The sequence below is a fragment of the Stegostoma tigrinum genome, chromosome 3 (genome assembly GCF_030684315.1).
Source record: "Stegostoma tigrinum isolate sSteTig4 chromosome 3, sSteTig4.hap1, whole genome shotgun sequence".
Classification (NCBI taxonomy): domain Eukaryota; kingdom Metazoa; phylum Chordata; class Chondrichthyes; order Orectolobiformes; family Stegostomatidae; genus Stegostoma; species Stegostoma tigrinum.
This window is the reverse complement of record NC_081356.1, coordinates 107,595,249-107,612,350: the sequence shown is the minus strand read 5'-3', so window position 1 is coordinate 107,612,350 and position 17,102 is coordinate 107,595,249. Positions and strand designations below refer to the sequence as shown.

The 17,102-nt window shown below is 39.0% G+C and overlaps 1 protein-coding gene across 3 annotated transcripts in view; it reads left to right on the top strand.

Annotated features, from left to right (window-relative positions):
- Positions 1-12,096, top strand: part of ap3b1a (adaptor related protein complex 3 subunit beta 1a) — a 308,383-nt gene extending 296,287 nt beyond the window's left edge. Inside the window, exon 28 of one of the 3 annotated variants that reach the window (XR_007247173.2) lies at positions 7,044-7,158. Coding sequence is in view for 2 of the 3 variants with exons in the window: in XM_048527277.2 (XP_048383234.1) it covers positions 7,044-7,197 (154 nt within the window). In the remaining variant the exon portion in view is untranslated. Of the gene's footprint in view, positions 1-7,043 lie in introns of all 3 variants that reach the window. The other 2 variants (XM_048527277.2, XM_048527276.2) reach the window with 2 other exon arrangements.
- Positions 12,097-17,102: the final 5,006 nt, after the last annotated feature.

Genomic DNA, 17,102 nt, shown 5'->3' with positions numbered 1-17,102 from the left:
GAAGTCTAAACATTGCACAAGGATAGTACTTCTACATAAAAGAAGTTAACTGCACTTTTTAAATATTGCAGTTGATGTTTGGAATCCTTTACCCTAGCTTGCATGTGGATTCGAAGACTTAGTGTACCTTTGCCTATAATGTAGAATTAATGGAAATTCATTTGTCAACATTGACATTTTTTCTGCCGTACACTGAACGTATTTTAATCGTTATTCAGCATTCACAATGATTATGTCGTGAATTTCTTTCTGCTCTCCGTCCAGCTCTGCGCTCTCTGATTTGTGCTAGATAGGTGTAGACAGTTTCTTGCCTAGACAGTCATGCCTCGTGTGTAAGCCTGAACAATGAATGGCACTAGATCCTAATCTTGATCCTAGTCCCATCACGCATGCATAACAAAAACAGAAGTTGCTGGAAAAGCTCAGCGGGTTTGCCAGCATAGGTTCAGCGGTGGAGAGCGGCAGGTTTGGTGGGTTAGCAAATACTGACAGGTAGCAGGGTTGGGGGAGGTGATGGAGTCGGGGAAAAGGGGAGGGAAAGAAGCTTCCAGGGGGCTGTGGGTATCTGAGTTGTTGCATCTTGAGGGCCTTGATACCTGAAAGGAAAAGGGAAAAAGTTTCTGATTAGCCTGGCGAATGAGCTAGAGAATGAAGTGGAATTGTGGAGTGTTACAGCCCTCTGCCAGTGTGATGCGATGCTGTTGGAGAGAGAGGTCGAGAATGTACATGTGACACTGTATGGCACTGAGTGTGGATCTCAGGATGCAGCGAGAGCAGCTATCTGTGGAATGTTGAACATCACGGAGATACCGCTGATCCTGGGTGGATTCAATGCACCGGGATGAAATTTCAGTTGGAATCCAGGTGGGGTGAGTTTGACCCAGAGGCTGTCACTGAGGAATGTGACATGTAATGTGGAAATGAGTTTTAGCAAATATCTGGTCAAACGCCAGGCATAACAGTGAAATTAATGTTGATGGACAAGAAGAAAGATTGGAATGGAAATCCCCTCGGAGAGAGGAGCAGAACTTCTTCAAGGTGAGCATGCCTCGAAGAGATGTGGTGCAGTGAGTAAAATACTTAAAAAAAAACCAAAAGAACTGTGGGTGCTGTAAATCAGGAACAAAAACAGAAGTTGCTGGAAAAGCTCAGCAGATCTGGCAGCATCTGTTTTTGTCCCTCATTTACAGAATCCCCAGTTCTTGATTTTTACATGCATAGCAGTTACTTTCAGTAGAAAATTACAAGTTAGCAGCTAGGTTTCCAGAGCCCCATCTAAATTTCTGTTCCCCTCTTGGATTAATCAAAGGTACGTTACGTTTGCACTTATGTTACAGTTGCATATTATGCCGTACCTGACAAGTATTTCCAACACTTTTATATTGCAGTTGAGATTGTCTAATTCAGCACAATAGTGATTTTTACAAGTTATGATGTTTTTCTCAAGTTTATTGGAAAGTCTGGCATTTAGCAATTATCCTTAAGGATGATAGAGATAATTGAAGGGCTTAAGTTGTTTTTCTAAAAATACTGTACTCATAAGTATTTATATAACTTGAGAAATAGCAAAAGACAGATGTAAAGGGGGAAGTGGATATCTTCCCCATCCCCAACAAAAACAGATGTTCCTAATAGTTAGGTTTTATTGTAATACAACTATTGGCTTTGTAAGAATTCTTTAGCCTGTGTTGATGACAAGGCCCCGTCTCGGCCTTGCATGTGACATCACATTCAATATTGAAATGGCCTTCATACTAAATTGTTTATATTAGAATGAAATGCATCTTTCCATTACGTTCAAAGTATTGAATGAAAAATGGGATGCTGTGCCGGAACCTAATTTCTTCATTTTGGACGTCCTCCATATACCAAAGCGTAAAGCTAGTGTGATTGGTTGTAGGAAAACCATGTGCTTACTATGCACATGAAAAACTCATCACGTTTTAGATGTATTGCTCCATCTCCTGTTAAACCCGAGGTCTTGTATCATTGTATTTTTTCCAAACTATAAAGGTGTTCTGTACTCATTGCATTTCTCCATGCTGAAATTAAAACCAAGCTTCCATCTCAGCAGTCGGCAGATTTTAGATCATCATTCTGTTTAGAGTTTGCAAGTGAACAGACTAGTTTGCAAATTTGCCTGTTTTAATCTGTGTCTCAGAATTTGTAGTTTTAATAAAACATCCTAGAACAAACACTAAGGCTCTAATTCTGGCTGAATTTGGATCTGTATATTGGTGAAGCTAAGAAAATTCAATAAAATGAACTATGCTAACAAATTTTAGGAACAACCGCAAGCAGGGTTCTACACAGGGTATATGGCAATGCTCATTGACCAGCCAGATATTCCCTCAGCAGTCATGCAAGGAAGCACACAAAGCAAACAAAGGATGAGGCACCAAATTGGAATTTAACCATCAATTTTGCTGTTGTCATTTCCAATGCCTAGAGGAGATCCTATTAAAGCAACAAAAAGCCGGTAAACACTGATCCAACAGCTCACAAAAGAACCGACTAGCTCTGAAAAGTTGATATCACAGCTTCTTAACAGCTTTGTATCAGTCTTGGTATGTGCCACATACAAACATGTTTTAGATATACAAAACAAGCTTCAGATATATGCAACATTCTTGCACTTGTGTTGCAATAAATAAATAAATGGAAATCTGAAGAGCAACCCAACAGTTGTAAACATAACATTAATGGCACGTTTCTTGGAGAAATGCTTCTTTGTGGAATTTAAAATTTTTTTTATTAGTACTAACAGTATTCATGAAACACATCTTGAAGCTGGAATCATAGTAAAGCTTACATTGCAAAATTTAAAGACTTATTCTGGTTAAAATGTGTTCAGTCATGTTGTAACACAAATGGGCAAATTCAGTTGGTAACTGGGAAGTTGAACAAGATATTAAAAATTATATTGAAGTTACAAACCAATACACATTTCTATTCATTGAATATGTAAGTTTCATCATTTAAATCCTATACTTTGTAGACCTCAACAATGTTTCTTGCATTAGAAATGATTATTTACAATTGGGATCAGAGGGGCAGGAGCAGGCGGAGACAATAGGTTGACCAGGGCAGGTGGGTTTGTGGATTTTGCAAAGGAGATAGAAGCGGGCGGTGCGGGAACAGTGAGGTTGGAGGCAGTGGGTGGGAGAACACCTGAGGTGATGAGGCCATGGATGGTTTGGGAGATGATGGTTTGGTGCTCGGGGGTGGGGTCATGATCAAGGGGGCGGTAGGAGAAGGTGTCGGAAAGTTGGCGTCTGGCCTCAGCAATGTAAAGGTCAGTGTGCCATACTACAACTGCGCCTCCCTTGTCTGCTAGGTCTAGGCCCGAAACGTCAGCTTTTGTGCTCCTAAGAAGCTGCTTGGTCTGCTGTGTTCATCCAGCCCCACACTTTGTTATGTATTATTTACAATTGGTCTTTTTTTTAAAACCATGTCTTAAACAAAAAGAAAGGTCACAATTGCATTTTCAACGTATTATCTGACAGCTGAAATAAAAGCACAACACAGATGTTGGAGATCTGAAATAAAAGAAACAACTCTGGTCTGGCAGCATCTGTGGAGGGTGAAACATAGTTAATCTTCCTCGTTCAATATTACTCCTCCTCCTGTAATACCTAGGAGCATAAATAGTCTGTTTAGCCCATTGGGTCTGCTCTGCTATTCAATGTGATCATAGTTGATCTGATAATTCTAAATTGCATTCTTCTGCCTTTTCCCTATAGCCTTTGATTCCTCTACTGATCAAGAAACTGTCTATCTCGGCCTTAAATATATACAACGACTTTGTCCCAACAGCTCTCTGCGGCAAGGACTTGCAAAGGCTCTCAATCTCAGATTAAATTTTTCCTCATCTCAATCTTAAATTAGTGCCACTTTATTCTGAGATGGTGCCCCTGGTCCTCCCCTCCCCTCCAACATGAGAGGTAACATCCTGTCAGAGTTTACATTGTCAAGCTCCTGAAGACTCCAGTGTCTTTAAATAGATCACCCCTCATTCTTCTGAATTCCAGTGAATAGAGTCCCGTACTGTTTGGCCTTTGCTCGTAAGACAATTGCTCCATATCAGGGATCATCTTAGTGAACCTTCTCTGAACTGAAAATCAAACATTGGTAGGACAAACTTGAAAGTGGAATACAGGGTTAATGGAAAGATTCTTGGCAGTGTGGAGAAGCAGAGGTATCTCTGGGTTCATGTCCACAGTTCCCTGAAAGCTGCCACCCACGTGGGTAGAGTTGTTAAGAAGGCGTATGGTGTGTTAGCTTTCATTAATAGAGGGATTGAGTTCAAGAGCCAGGAAGTTATGTTCCAGCTATACAAAAGCCTGGTTCGGCCGCATCTGGAGTATTGTATCCAGTTCTGGTCACGTAATTACAAAAAAGATGTGGAAACATTGGAAATGTTTCAGAGGAGATTTACCAGGAAGTTGCCTAGAATAGAGGGAAGGTCTTACGAGAAAAGGTTGAGAAACCTAGGGTTTTTTCTTCTGAATGATGAGAGGTGACTTGATAGAGGTGTCCAAAATGATCAGAGGTATAGATAGAGTAGACAGCCAGAGACTTTTTCCTAGGGTGGAGGTAGCAATTACAAAGGGACATAGTTTTAAAGTGAGTGGAGGTAGATATTGGGGAGCCATTGGAGGTAGGTTCTTTACTCCGAGAGTGGTAAGGGATGGAATGCATTGCTGGAGAGGGTAATGGAGTTGGCCTCGTTATGGGCCTTTAAGCGGTTATTAGATAGGCATATGGATGCTAGTATAAGGTAGGGATGGAGGTTAGATAGACCTCAGGATTAGGGTAAAAGTTCAGCACAACGTCGTGGGCTGAAGGGCCTGTACTGTACTGTGCTGCACTGTTCTATGTTCTTTGTTCTGCCTCCAATGAAAGAAAATTTGAGATTACAATAAGATCAGCTATGATCTAATTGAATTGTGGTGTAGGCTCAAGGGGCTGAATGGTGCATCTCCTCCTAATTTGTTTGTTTATTCTCATACAGTGTTAGAGAATGCTTAAATAAAGAATGCAGAAAACTGTCTTACTTTAGGGCTTTTGATCTTTAAAGACACTGCATTACCTACCTGAATCCCAACACTCTCCTCACCAGAAAGGGAAAAAAAGTCATCGCGTTATAGAGTTTTACAACATGGAAACAGACCTTTTGTCAGCCACAGCCAGACATCCAAATCTGATTTAGTCCCATTTCCCAGCATTTGGCCCATATCCTTCTAAACCCTTCCTAGTCTTTTGCCCATCCAGAGATAACACGAACTGCAGATGCTGGAGAATCCGAGATAACAAGGTGTAGAGCTGGATGAGCACAGCAGGCCAAGCAGCATCTTAGGAGCACAAAAGCTGACGTTTCGGGCCTAGACCCTTCATTAGAAATGAAGGGTCTAGGCCCAAAACGTCACTTTTCCTGCTCCAAAGATACTGCTTGGCCTGCTGTGCTCATCCAGCTCTACACCTTGTTATCTTTTTTACCCATCCAGATGTCTATTAAATGTTGTAATTGCACCCGAGTTCACAACTTCATCTAGCAGTCGTTCTATACACACACCACCTGTGTGAAAATGTTACCCCTCAGGTCCATTTTTGTTCAAAGAAGTCTTTCCTGTCTCACCTTAAACCTATGCCGTCTAGTTTTGGACTCCCTACCCTCGGAAAACACCTTGACTATTCACCCTATCCATGTCCCTGATGATTTTAGAAACCTCTGTAAAGTCATCTGCAGCCTCCAATGCTCCAGGGAGAAGAGTCCCAGCCTGTTCGTCCTCTCCCTATAACTCAAACCGTACTGTCCTGGCAACGTCCTTGTACATCTTTTCTGAACCCTTTCAAGTTTAACAATGTCTTTCCTGTAAAAGGTCTACAGTTAAGTGTAAGATATGAAAAAGCAGCCGTGCTCACTACCCAGAAGACGATAACTAGTAATATTATCTTCAACAATGTATTAAATTGATGTAGTAGATTGCAATGTATTATTAAAAACTGGAATGGTTAACAATACAGAGGTGGCTTTGAATCATTAAATATACAGTCCAGAAGAAATCTCAAGTTACAGTAGAAAGAAGCATTCAACGTGAAAAGCCGCCTGCAAGGTGTACTTACACTCCCCACTATACAATGTGCATTTTTAAACAGAATAGTAGCGTATAACTGAGGAGGTGCAATATCATTTTGAAACATTTGCATGGCCAATGTGTGGCCGATTGAAGATTGTTTTAAAATATAAAATCTACAAGCTAATGATAATGGGGAGAGTGTTGAAGCCATGAATTTATGCTGTAGTTTCCAGGAATGTACTGCCTGGAAACAGAGTAGTGGCAGGTTCAATTGAGGCAATCGTGGAGGGCATTGGATGATTGCTAATTGTTTAAACAGAAACACAGTTGCAAGGAAAAGGCAGGAGATTGGCACTAAAATCAAATGCTCAGAGAGCCAGTTTGATCACATTGGGTGGAATTGTCACCTCCTGCAGTGTAGCAATCTAAGATTCTGTGTTTTTACAATGGCCCAACCATCAACTCTAATTTGGTATGGAGTTAAAACAAATTATGAAGAAATACTTGCATCTTTCACAACCACCTGGCATTTCATAGTGTTCTACAGTGAATGAAGGACTTTTGAAGTGTACTATTTTGGTATGGGGACGAGCCAGGCAATTTGTGCAATAAATAGTTCAATGATACAAGTTTTGAAACTTTATTGCTCAGAAACATAAATGATCATTTGTGGCACTGCTGATCTGTAATATCATGACATTTTAACTATGTGCTGAACATACGGATTCCTCAAATAGTTGAAATAGAATTTACCTCAGTTAAGATTCTTCTTTGATAAACTTGGGTTGTCTAGTCCATACGTGAATAGAGAATATTTCACTGTTCTCTGGCAGTGTGCAATGTAATCCACCTTGCAAAATCTGTTCAGTATTTGCCATTATGTATTGTTGGGGTTGGGGGGTTTAATTTAATGAGCATGCCTTATATTTACAAAATCTTGATTTTTTTTTTGTGTTTTTTCAGGTTTGCAGCCAAAACTGTGAACAGTGGATCTTTGGTACTCATCACAATAGAAGTGAAGGAAGGATCAACAATGCAGCTGAGGATAAACACTGAAAAGTCTGTGATTGGCTCAGTGCTGCTGCGGGAGCTGAAGTCTGTGCTGTCTCAAGACTGACCAGGATATATCTGCAAGCAAGTGTCTGGCAAACATTGTGCTAGTCAGCCACTGCTGTTGCCTTTCATTTATAATAGATTCCCCTCCATCTGGCAGCAGTGTGTAAACCACACAGTTACAATCTTGTTAAAATCTGCTTTGAAATTCATTATATAATTTAGCACAATCCTTTTCTTTCTCTTGCTACTAAAGCAGCACAGCCCCAAGTAACAAATTAAACATTGTGTGGCTGGATTAAAAGATCAGCAAATCTTGTTTTGGTATGGTGTTGAGGGTTTTTTTTTCCTTTGAATGAGCAAACATTAAACATAAGTTAACATTTATAGCATTTACACTTTCATCAGCTTTCCTCAGGAATGTGTGGAACCACTAACCTTAGCATTTTTAGCCGCTATAGCTTTTTGTATAGTTTCCAAGAAATTAATTTGAGAAGTAAGGATCCATGGTTGCAAAATAATCAATGTCAGGCCATATAGTCCAGTGGTGAGTTTATTGTAGAACTCTTGAAAAGACTTCTCTATTAAATGATGAAGACAATAGTGCATAATATTTTCTTGTGCTATTCCCTCCCCTAAATGGAGTCTCTTGCAGTGGTCCAAAATTAAGAATAAAATTCACCCAAAGAAATATATCTTTTGCCAAAAAAAGTTTCACCTGTTTGCTGCTTTCTCTTATGATATGTCAGTGCCATTTTAGCTTATTAATGTTTTAGAACCCTGATCTCAGTATTTTGTTAAGCCTATTTACATAAGCTTAATCAAATATGATGCATTCAGTTCTGGGATTGTATAAAGAAAACTGAACATTGGATATCTGAAATTAAAGCAGTTCTTTGAAATCTAGCAAAATTGATCAGTAAATGAAAAGAGATGATAAATTAATTATTTGGGTGTGACTAATTATCAAGATTCATTCAAACATGACCCCACCATTCTGCCATATTCAAACATGACCCCACCATTCTGCCATATTCAAACATGACCCCACCATTCTGCCATATTCAAACATTAACTGGCAGCCTGTGCATTTTAAGGATTTTCTCATTCTTGTGATCTGTTTACACATCTGCACTTCAGCATTTGGAGGGGGAGCACATTTTACCTCTGATTCAACCACCTCCATTAGGGAACTTGCTTCGCATTATTCTAGTACACCTCCTAGTGGCAGGCTTACGAGCAACTTTGCACTAGCTCAGAAAGGAGTCACAACCACGAAGTGATGCAGGGCTAAAAGAAACAGATAAAATAATTTCCTTTCTCACCCATTTTTGTAATGGTTGTGAATCATGGCTTTCCTAAGGACTGAAAATTAGTGATGGCTTTGAGTAGAACAGAATCTGTGCTTCCACACGGTAACAAGTTGCAAAGCACTGCAAAAAATGACATTTTACAAATACTTTCCCAATTGTTTAGAACTTCAAGTTTAATAGACATGCTGTTTACATCTTTCTGGATGATTGCAAATTATAATTTCTTGGAGACCAAAGCAGAATTACTTAAGAATATTGGGGAAACTACAGTTTGTTAATGCATTATAATCTTATTTTAGTGTAAATTGGGGAAATAATGTAAAATCCTGTTGACCTTTTTCCGGTTCAGAGTAAAAGGGGGAAACGGCTGCTTATGGAACAGCCTGCTTGTATCTTTATCTTGATTATGTGCCAATTTTCCAATTACTATTGTTAGTCTGCAGAGAATAGTTGCTTATAGTACTTGGAGATGCTTGTAATGCTGTTTATTTTCTTCCTACTTCACTTGCTTTAGAAGTAAAATACAAAAGTGAGCTTATTAAATTTCCAAATGGGTAAACAGATTCCATCTCAGAACTTAATTCTGGGGCACTGAGTGCTGCAACTGGATTTGATGTCTATCTCTGTGCAGTAATTATTTAATGATTAGGATTCCAAACAGTATTTTTCCCCTTGTTCTTGTGTAGTTGTTACATTGGGGATTTGTGTTTGCTGGTGTACAGCTGCTTCAGTTGATTTACAGTACTGTGGCTGTGGCCAGTCATAAATAAATCCTCTTATATAGTTGTTATGAACACCTGTTAGATCATCTGTCAGCAAAGCGCAGTTCACATTTATCATGGTGCGGTAGCTATTTTACCTCAATCCATTTACAGCGGACTCTGCCTCCATCACTGTATTACTATTACTGCACCATAATCACTCGTTTCCACTTCGTGTACAACTTGCAGATAAAAGATTTCAGTACTTGGCAAAATTTCATAAATAAAGGAGCAGTTCACTGCAGTAAAAGTTTATTTTTGTCATCATTTGTCACACTATTATATCATAAATCAAATAGAATAGTACTATCCCCAGTGCAGACAGCTCTTCAGCCTAGACATGGAAATGGTCTGTTTCTCTGTAGATGAGATGGCATGTCTTTTGACTTTAATGGGATGATGGCTTTTCGCACTCATTTGATTTTATTGGATTTAAAAATCTGGAGGATTATTAAGGCTGCTGCACAAAAACATCCAGCTCCAAGAACATTTCTGACATGATAATTGAACCATCTTTGTTTACCAAGGAAAATCTGCTAACAAAGCCTGCTTCATTAACAAGTCACATTTATTCAGAAATGCCAAGGGTGGTTGTCTGATATTCAGTCAAGTTGTTATATCTGCTGAAATGACTTGCAAAAGAAAACAAGTTGAACAAACCGTTTTTAATTAGTATTTTTACCTTTTTCAACTGTGAAGACTGCTCTGTGTTTTACCTTTTAATTTTATGATCTGCTCATCTTAGACATTTAACATTTTCCTGTGTATATATTCTAATACCCAGTCTGTGATCTGCACCATTTCCAGAGGAATTCATCTCTTACTTTAACCAAAAGATAAGCTTGCCTCATTCAAAAATAATGCACAGACCTTTGCTTATAGTTATTTTTGTGTATCTTTAATATACATTTTTTGTTCATCCTCCTCTTCATTTCCTAGTTGTGATTCTTAACTGCTTGTCATTTGTTCTAACACTTCTAAAGTGATATCTTCCTACATATTCTCCAATTTTAATAGCTTCTCCATCTTTGTTCCTTTTTTCTCCCTCATTTGTTTAATGCTTTGTCATACCCAATTTGGCAGCAACATTTATGGGAACAGATTCAGCAGTATTTACTGGGTGCAATGTGAATGTGCTATATTTCACTGGTGATTCACACACAATTCATCTAGCAATTCCACAATTGTAGTAATATTGCATTTCTAGAGAACATATTCTCCACTTCACTGCAGACAGCTGCTTATATAACTGCTGTAGGAATACAATATGCATATATATCAGTAACATAGACACTGAACTGTAGAATATTTACTTTAGGAAGGCATAAGATGTTACAAGCACAGGATTACTGGGTGAAACATGTTGACAACTTGTAACTGACTGCCAGGCTGAATCAATTGGATTAGTTATGAAGTCTACTGATCACATGCAGTATAAATATTTATTTGTGAAAAAAGTGAATATCTCGTCACTGCCTTTGCAAGCAGATGGTTGTTTTGTAATGTCAGAGATGCAGATTGTCCTGTGTATGCTGTTTGTTGAGATGGCTGATTTTCATTCCTGTCAACCAGGTTTCTGAGGATATCTTTTTAGATGGTGACTGACTGCCATTTTCACATTGCTCACCAAATATATTTACTTGATCTCCCTTGAAAAGCTGGTGGTTTAAAGTATGAAATTCATATGCACTTCCCCAAGTAAGACAGTGTGCAGTTTTTAAAACCAGGCTGTAGCTTCAGTAATTGGAAAAGGTTAAAGAACTCATTTGAAGGTGGGCACGTGTCAGACAGGGTCATTCCTAAATATTTACTTCGGTTTTAGTGTTGTGCAGCAAAAAAGTACAAAATAAATACCTGGGCTTGTTAATTACAAATTTAAGGTAGTTCAGAAAATTAAGCTGCATCAAAGTACTAACTGTGTTAAGTGCATCTTGAATTGAAATTATTTTTCTACTTTTGTCAATCTTGCCAGAGGATGATTTGTCAGCCAATTGAAAATTAATTCTTGCAAAGCCTGGTTAAATTTTCTCTGGCTGTGTTTGAATTTGAATTCAGCATTTGCTTTGGGTAGCAGCACAGATTTGTCAGCAGCCATCTTGTGCTTCCCTTATTCTGATGACTAATTCATACGCTGCCTGATGAACCTCCATAAAGTGTGACAATATTCCTTGTGTCGTATTTCTTTTTTCTGAAATCTCTGGTTCTGAATAAAAATACCATTTCTAACTTTGGAACAATTGTGTTTGATCCTTAACTAAAGGAAAAGGTGATTATAGAGTTGTCAGTGCAGTTGTAAATTGATACTAAGCCTACTTTTAATGTACTAATATAAAATGGTTGCATTTTCTGGCCTATATTATGATGGTTCTGCAATCAGAACATTTTTCTTTATGTCAATTCCTAGATGAATATGATGGAAGTTCAGTTTGAATTTTACATACAAACTGGGAGTAGGAATACAGCCCCTTTAAGCCAGCTCCATCATTTAATAATCCAGCTGTAAATTGAAATTGATGTTCCAGCCCACTCCTGATGGCTTTCACCCCTTTGCTCTACAAAAATCTAGATACCTCTCCCTTGAAAAATATTCAAAGATTCTACTTCTGCCACCTTTTCATTAATATGGTTCCAAAGAGAGACAACCCTCTAGAAGAGAGCAGTTTGCTGCTTCTTTATTTTAAATGGGCAACTCTGATTGTAAACAATGACCCCTAGTTCTGGATTCTCCCTTAAAAGGAAGGATCCTGTCTAGGTTTAGCTTGTGAAGACCCCTCAGATCTTGTTTCAATCAAGCTGTCCCTTGAACTTCAGTAAATACAAGCCTAACCTGTCTAACCTCTCCTCTTAAGGCAACCCAGGTATTAGTCTCCTAAGTTTTAAAGTTCAGCCTCTGCTGTAGCACACTAAGGAATAAGTACACTGCCTGATATGGTCCTGAGCCCTGAAATCAGAAGATCCCAGATTAAATGCCTGTTTGAAGTTCACTGATCTCAAACCAACGTTGTGGTGCTTGGGGCTTATTGTTCTTGGCTGGAAACGGGACAAATCAAGCTCCTCTTTGGCTGTCCAGTGATGACTGCATCAAAGTGCACATTCCTGTTGACATTGCATGCTGAAATCTTTCACTGTGCATAATTCAGTTAAGGTAAATTAATGGACATTGATCTGGAACAAAAGTAGAATGTAATATTAATGAAAAGAAAGCTCTAATGTCACACATACAAAACTATCTATTATCCTGCCGCTATGTTTGAATATGGGCAATCGAAATATAAATTCCTTAGGTCTTGAGTAATTTATTACAAGAAAAATTGAACAGAACTGAAGCATAACATTCTTTTACACCAGGCATTGGTGAGACCACATCGGAGGACTTTGTGCAGTTTTGTCCCAACATGTAAGGGAGGGTATAAATAGAGGTGGTTCATAGATTTACTGGAGTGATAACATGTGGAATGAATAATGAAAATAGGTTGGACAGGCTGGGCTTGTTTTCACTAGAATTTAATATTGTGGAATAACAATTGAAGTGTATAACATCATGAACAGTTGACAAGGTGGACATGGAAAGGATGTTTCTTGTGGTTCAATTGAGAACAAGTGAACACCATATTAAAATTAGGGTCACTTTTTAAGACAGAGATGAGAACTTTTTCTCGAGGTTTGTGTGACTTTGAAACTCACTGCCTTCGCAAGTGTTGGAGGTGGGATCATTCAGTATTTTTCAGGTAGAGTTAGGTAGATTTGTTTTAGGCATGGAGTCAAAGATTATCAGGTTAGATGAGAGTGCCCAATTCAAAGCAAACAGATTGTACTGAGTGAGAGAACAGGACTGAGGGGCTGAATGGTCTACCTCTGCTCCTATTATGTTTGTATGTAGTTCTGAATCTCGTTCTGAAACCTTCAAAAATTTAAATGTTCTGTCGTACTTCCATGCAATGATGCAACTTTCTAAATTTCTCTACGTGCAGCCTTCCTGATCTGCACTCAGTCTCTGGGGGAGATTTTGAACTTGGGTGAATAGTTTGTCACAGAAGGAATGGCAAATCTACTGTGCAATTCAACTTGGATTACATTTGTGCATCTCCCGATGGTTGGATATGGAGCAGTGTTCAGGCTAATGTAATTTCTCTCCTTTGTACAAGACAAGGGGAAAGATTGCTCTGTGAAGATTGAGAAAATAACTTATAGAAGTGCAAAAGTCTGTACAATATAAACATTAAATGCAACTGAATAAAATGTTAGTGATGACCAATGGTACATTACTTAAGGGAAATACCTTAATTCTCTGTCATAAATGGATCACTACAGCTTTTGTAACCTTGAAATAAATGCCGTAGTGTTCTACTGCTGCTGTTATGCTGAATTTATCATTTTTAGCGATTATTGTCTTAAATCTCATGCATTAATTTGTATAGATTTATCACTTCAGGATTTCATATACAATCGCATTGTTTGGTGCAATTAGTACTTCAATTAATTTGATGCTTTAAAGATTCCTTCTCCATGGATTGCTCAGTATGAGAGATACCAATTATTTGACTTGTTTACATGAGGCTTATAAGTTAGTGCTGATTCCCACACTGAAAGAAGCTGAAAATGCTCTGTTAATGATACGGTAAAGTGCAGCTGAAGCTAATATTGGAGCCCATGATCCATCGAGTTGTCTGGCTCTTGCTATTATAGGGCAGCAGTAGAGAATGGATCTGTAGGTTTATCACCGCACACGGTGTGACAACTTGATTTTCTGCTTTCTCTGCAAGCAGCACCACAACATGATGGGGCTGTTAATTTCTGCATTTCATGGTGTCTGTCAGGGTGTTCAGAAGGAGAAAGAGCGGTTTAGGGAGAGGGACTGGAGCATGTCCCAGCTACGGAAGCACCTGTCTGCGCTGATGGCAGAGAGCACTTCTCATTAGTGTGCAGGTCTCTAACTGCAGCCGGGGACTGACAGAATGGCGTTACCAGCACATACACTGACAAGCACAGGGAAATCAGCGGCAGCAGGTCCCATTGTTTGCCCTTGATGAGCATGTCATTAATGGAAATGGAAGTTGTTGTGGGACACATCAGTATTCAAATAGCTTTCCTCTTTCATTCTGCTGGCTATCTTTGGTCATTTTGATGTCTTCTCTCCCTCCCCCCCCCCAAACTTAGAATTGTGGCTGTTGTACCCGACAATATCACCCAGACTGATATTTTTATGCGCATAAGACATTTGTCAAGGCTTCAGGACATATATAAAATGACAGTTAAACGCTTTGGATCAGATTTCTAAACAGACCTGTATTATACTGTTGTCAACCTTTTCAGCAATCTTGCACAGTGCTTATTGTGGTTTTGTTTTAAACATATCATACCTTTAGGTCATACTCTGCATCTGTATTATATACAGCTGTTGTCAACCACACCCACCTGAGTGCACAAATATATTTAAGCAGCATTTCTGCAGGACTTTTTAAGTTAGTGTATTGACCATAAATACACACTAGCTCTAATCTATTTCTCTTTCTCTCTCTTACCCACAACTGCTCAACATGCTTGCTCATCATACACTGATGCATTATTTTATTAAATACTTATGAACATTGTGAACACTTGCCCTTTATAACCTGAATGCTAGTTTTACACTTTTACTTTGTAAAGTAGTAGGCAAATATCGCCAACCACAAATGTTAAAATTCCAAAATTGTCTCTATAGCTAACATCTGTGCTGCCACTAGGTGGCACTCAAAATAGAATTTTAAGAACAAGCATTGACTTTCTTTTATTTCAGAAGTGCACTCCTTTTGTCGAAAGAAGTTGTTTCATCAAAGCTTTTCATCTTGCACTCATCAGGAAAATTCACAAAAATACTAATTTCAGGGTAAAACCCAAGTCACACTGCATGAGAGGAAAGTGCTGATTTATTGTCAAATGGGCTCTGAGGCCAATGAGAATGCAGTTCATGATGGCTGACATTTAACTACTGGACTTTGTTTACAGTTTTGAGTAGGTTGATTCTGGTCAAGCCATTGTCCTGAGAAATGAACTAGCAAGTGACTGTCACCTATTTTTGTTGAGTTGAAACAGATGTGGAGGTGCCAGTGTTGGACCAGATTGGAGAAGTCTCACACACCAAGCTATAGTTTAACCGGTTTATTTGAAATCACAAGGTTTGAGTGCAGCTGCATCATCAGTTACAAGCTCAACACTGCACCTCATCTTTCTGTTTACAGATACTGGATGACCTGAGTGTTCTAAGGATTTTCACGTGTAAATATATATTTTAGACCTGGTGTAATTACCTATCCCTCTGATAGGTGTCACATTTTTGCTGTCTCAATCCTTTTTGGTGGAGGGAAAGAAAATGCATACAACTTATTTTTTCCACTATTGTTTCAAGCCAAAATAAGCCAGTTACATTTTCAAAATTATTTTTCAGCTTTAAATTCTTCCGGTAAAGGTTTTTAGTTGCAGGTTCACTTTGACTCTATACCTTACCAAGGCTGAGAGTCTGTAATAAGAGTATACAGCACAGAAGAGGCCCTTCAGCCCATTGAGTCTGTGCTGAACCATCTACATTAATCCCACTTTCCAAATTTTGGCTCATAGCTTTGAATGTTACAACATAAAACAATGCTGCTCATGTACTGTTTATGGATTGAGGTTTCCTGCCTCTACTATGTCCCATGCAGTGTATTCCAGATTCCCACTACACTCTGGGTGGAAGTAGTTTTCCTCAAATCCCCCTAAACATTCCTGTCCTTTACCTTAAAATTATGGCCCCTTATTATTGATTCTTCAACTAAAAGGAATAGCTGCTTCCTATCTGCCTTGTTCATGCCCCTTGTCACCTTATACACCCACGTCAGGTTTGTCCCTCAGCCTTCTTTCCTCTAAAGAAAAGACCTCCTGCCTATCCAGCCTCTCCTCACAGCTAAACTGCTCCATCCCAGGCACCATCCTGGTGAATCTCATCTGCATCCTGTACAAAGGCACCCTAACCCTTCCTATTGAATCTGCCTAGAGCTGCACATGCTACTCCAGCTGTGGCCTAACTGAAGTTCTCTCAAGTTCCCACATCACACCCCTCCTGTTATCAATGGTATGACTGATTAAAGGCAAGTTGCCTCTATGGTACCATAACTACCCTATTAATCTGTCCTGCCACTTTTGAGGATTTGTGAGCAACTGCTACAAGATTTGTCTCTTTCTCTGAGCTTCCTAGTGTTCTGTCACTCATTATATATGCCACATATAAAATATCCAGGCACTGATTCCTGTCATATGCCTCTGGTTACACAAACAGCCTTCCCTGTCTGTGCTACTAAGCTAATTCTGAATCAATTTTGCCAAATTACCCTACTATCTTTACCTTCTTTATCAGAGTCTATTTAGGACCTTGTCAAAGGCTTTGCTGCAATCCATATAAACAGCATCAGCTGTACTACTGTCATCTAAACAGCTGCTAACCTCCCTGAAAAATATCAACTTTGTTAGGCATGACTTCCTTCTGACAAAGCCACACTGCCTGTTCCTGATCAAGCCTGGCCTCTCCAAGTGGGGATTCATTCTCTGCTTCAAAATTTTCTCCAATAATTTCTCTACCTCCCTAAGAGAATCACTGCTCTGTCATCATTTCTGGAAAGATGTCTTTCAAGTCAGCTGGCACCTCCTGTATAAACAGAGGAATTAAAAATTTAGGTCGTAGCCTCTGAAACTTCCTCCCTTGACTCTCACAGCAGCCTGGCATTGACCAGTGCGTTTGTCAATTTTTAAATCTTTAATGCATCCTCACTCCCTATGTCAATCTAATGCAGAATCAGATTAGTTACACATGTTTAGTCAGCACAGTTTTAAAATTCAGTATCATATTTCTCTTCTGTTTGTAGCTTTTTCTGTTTTTCTAAAGT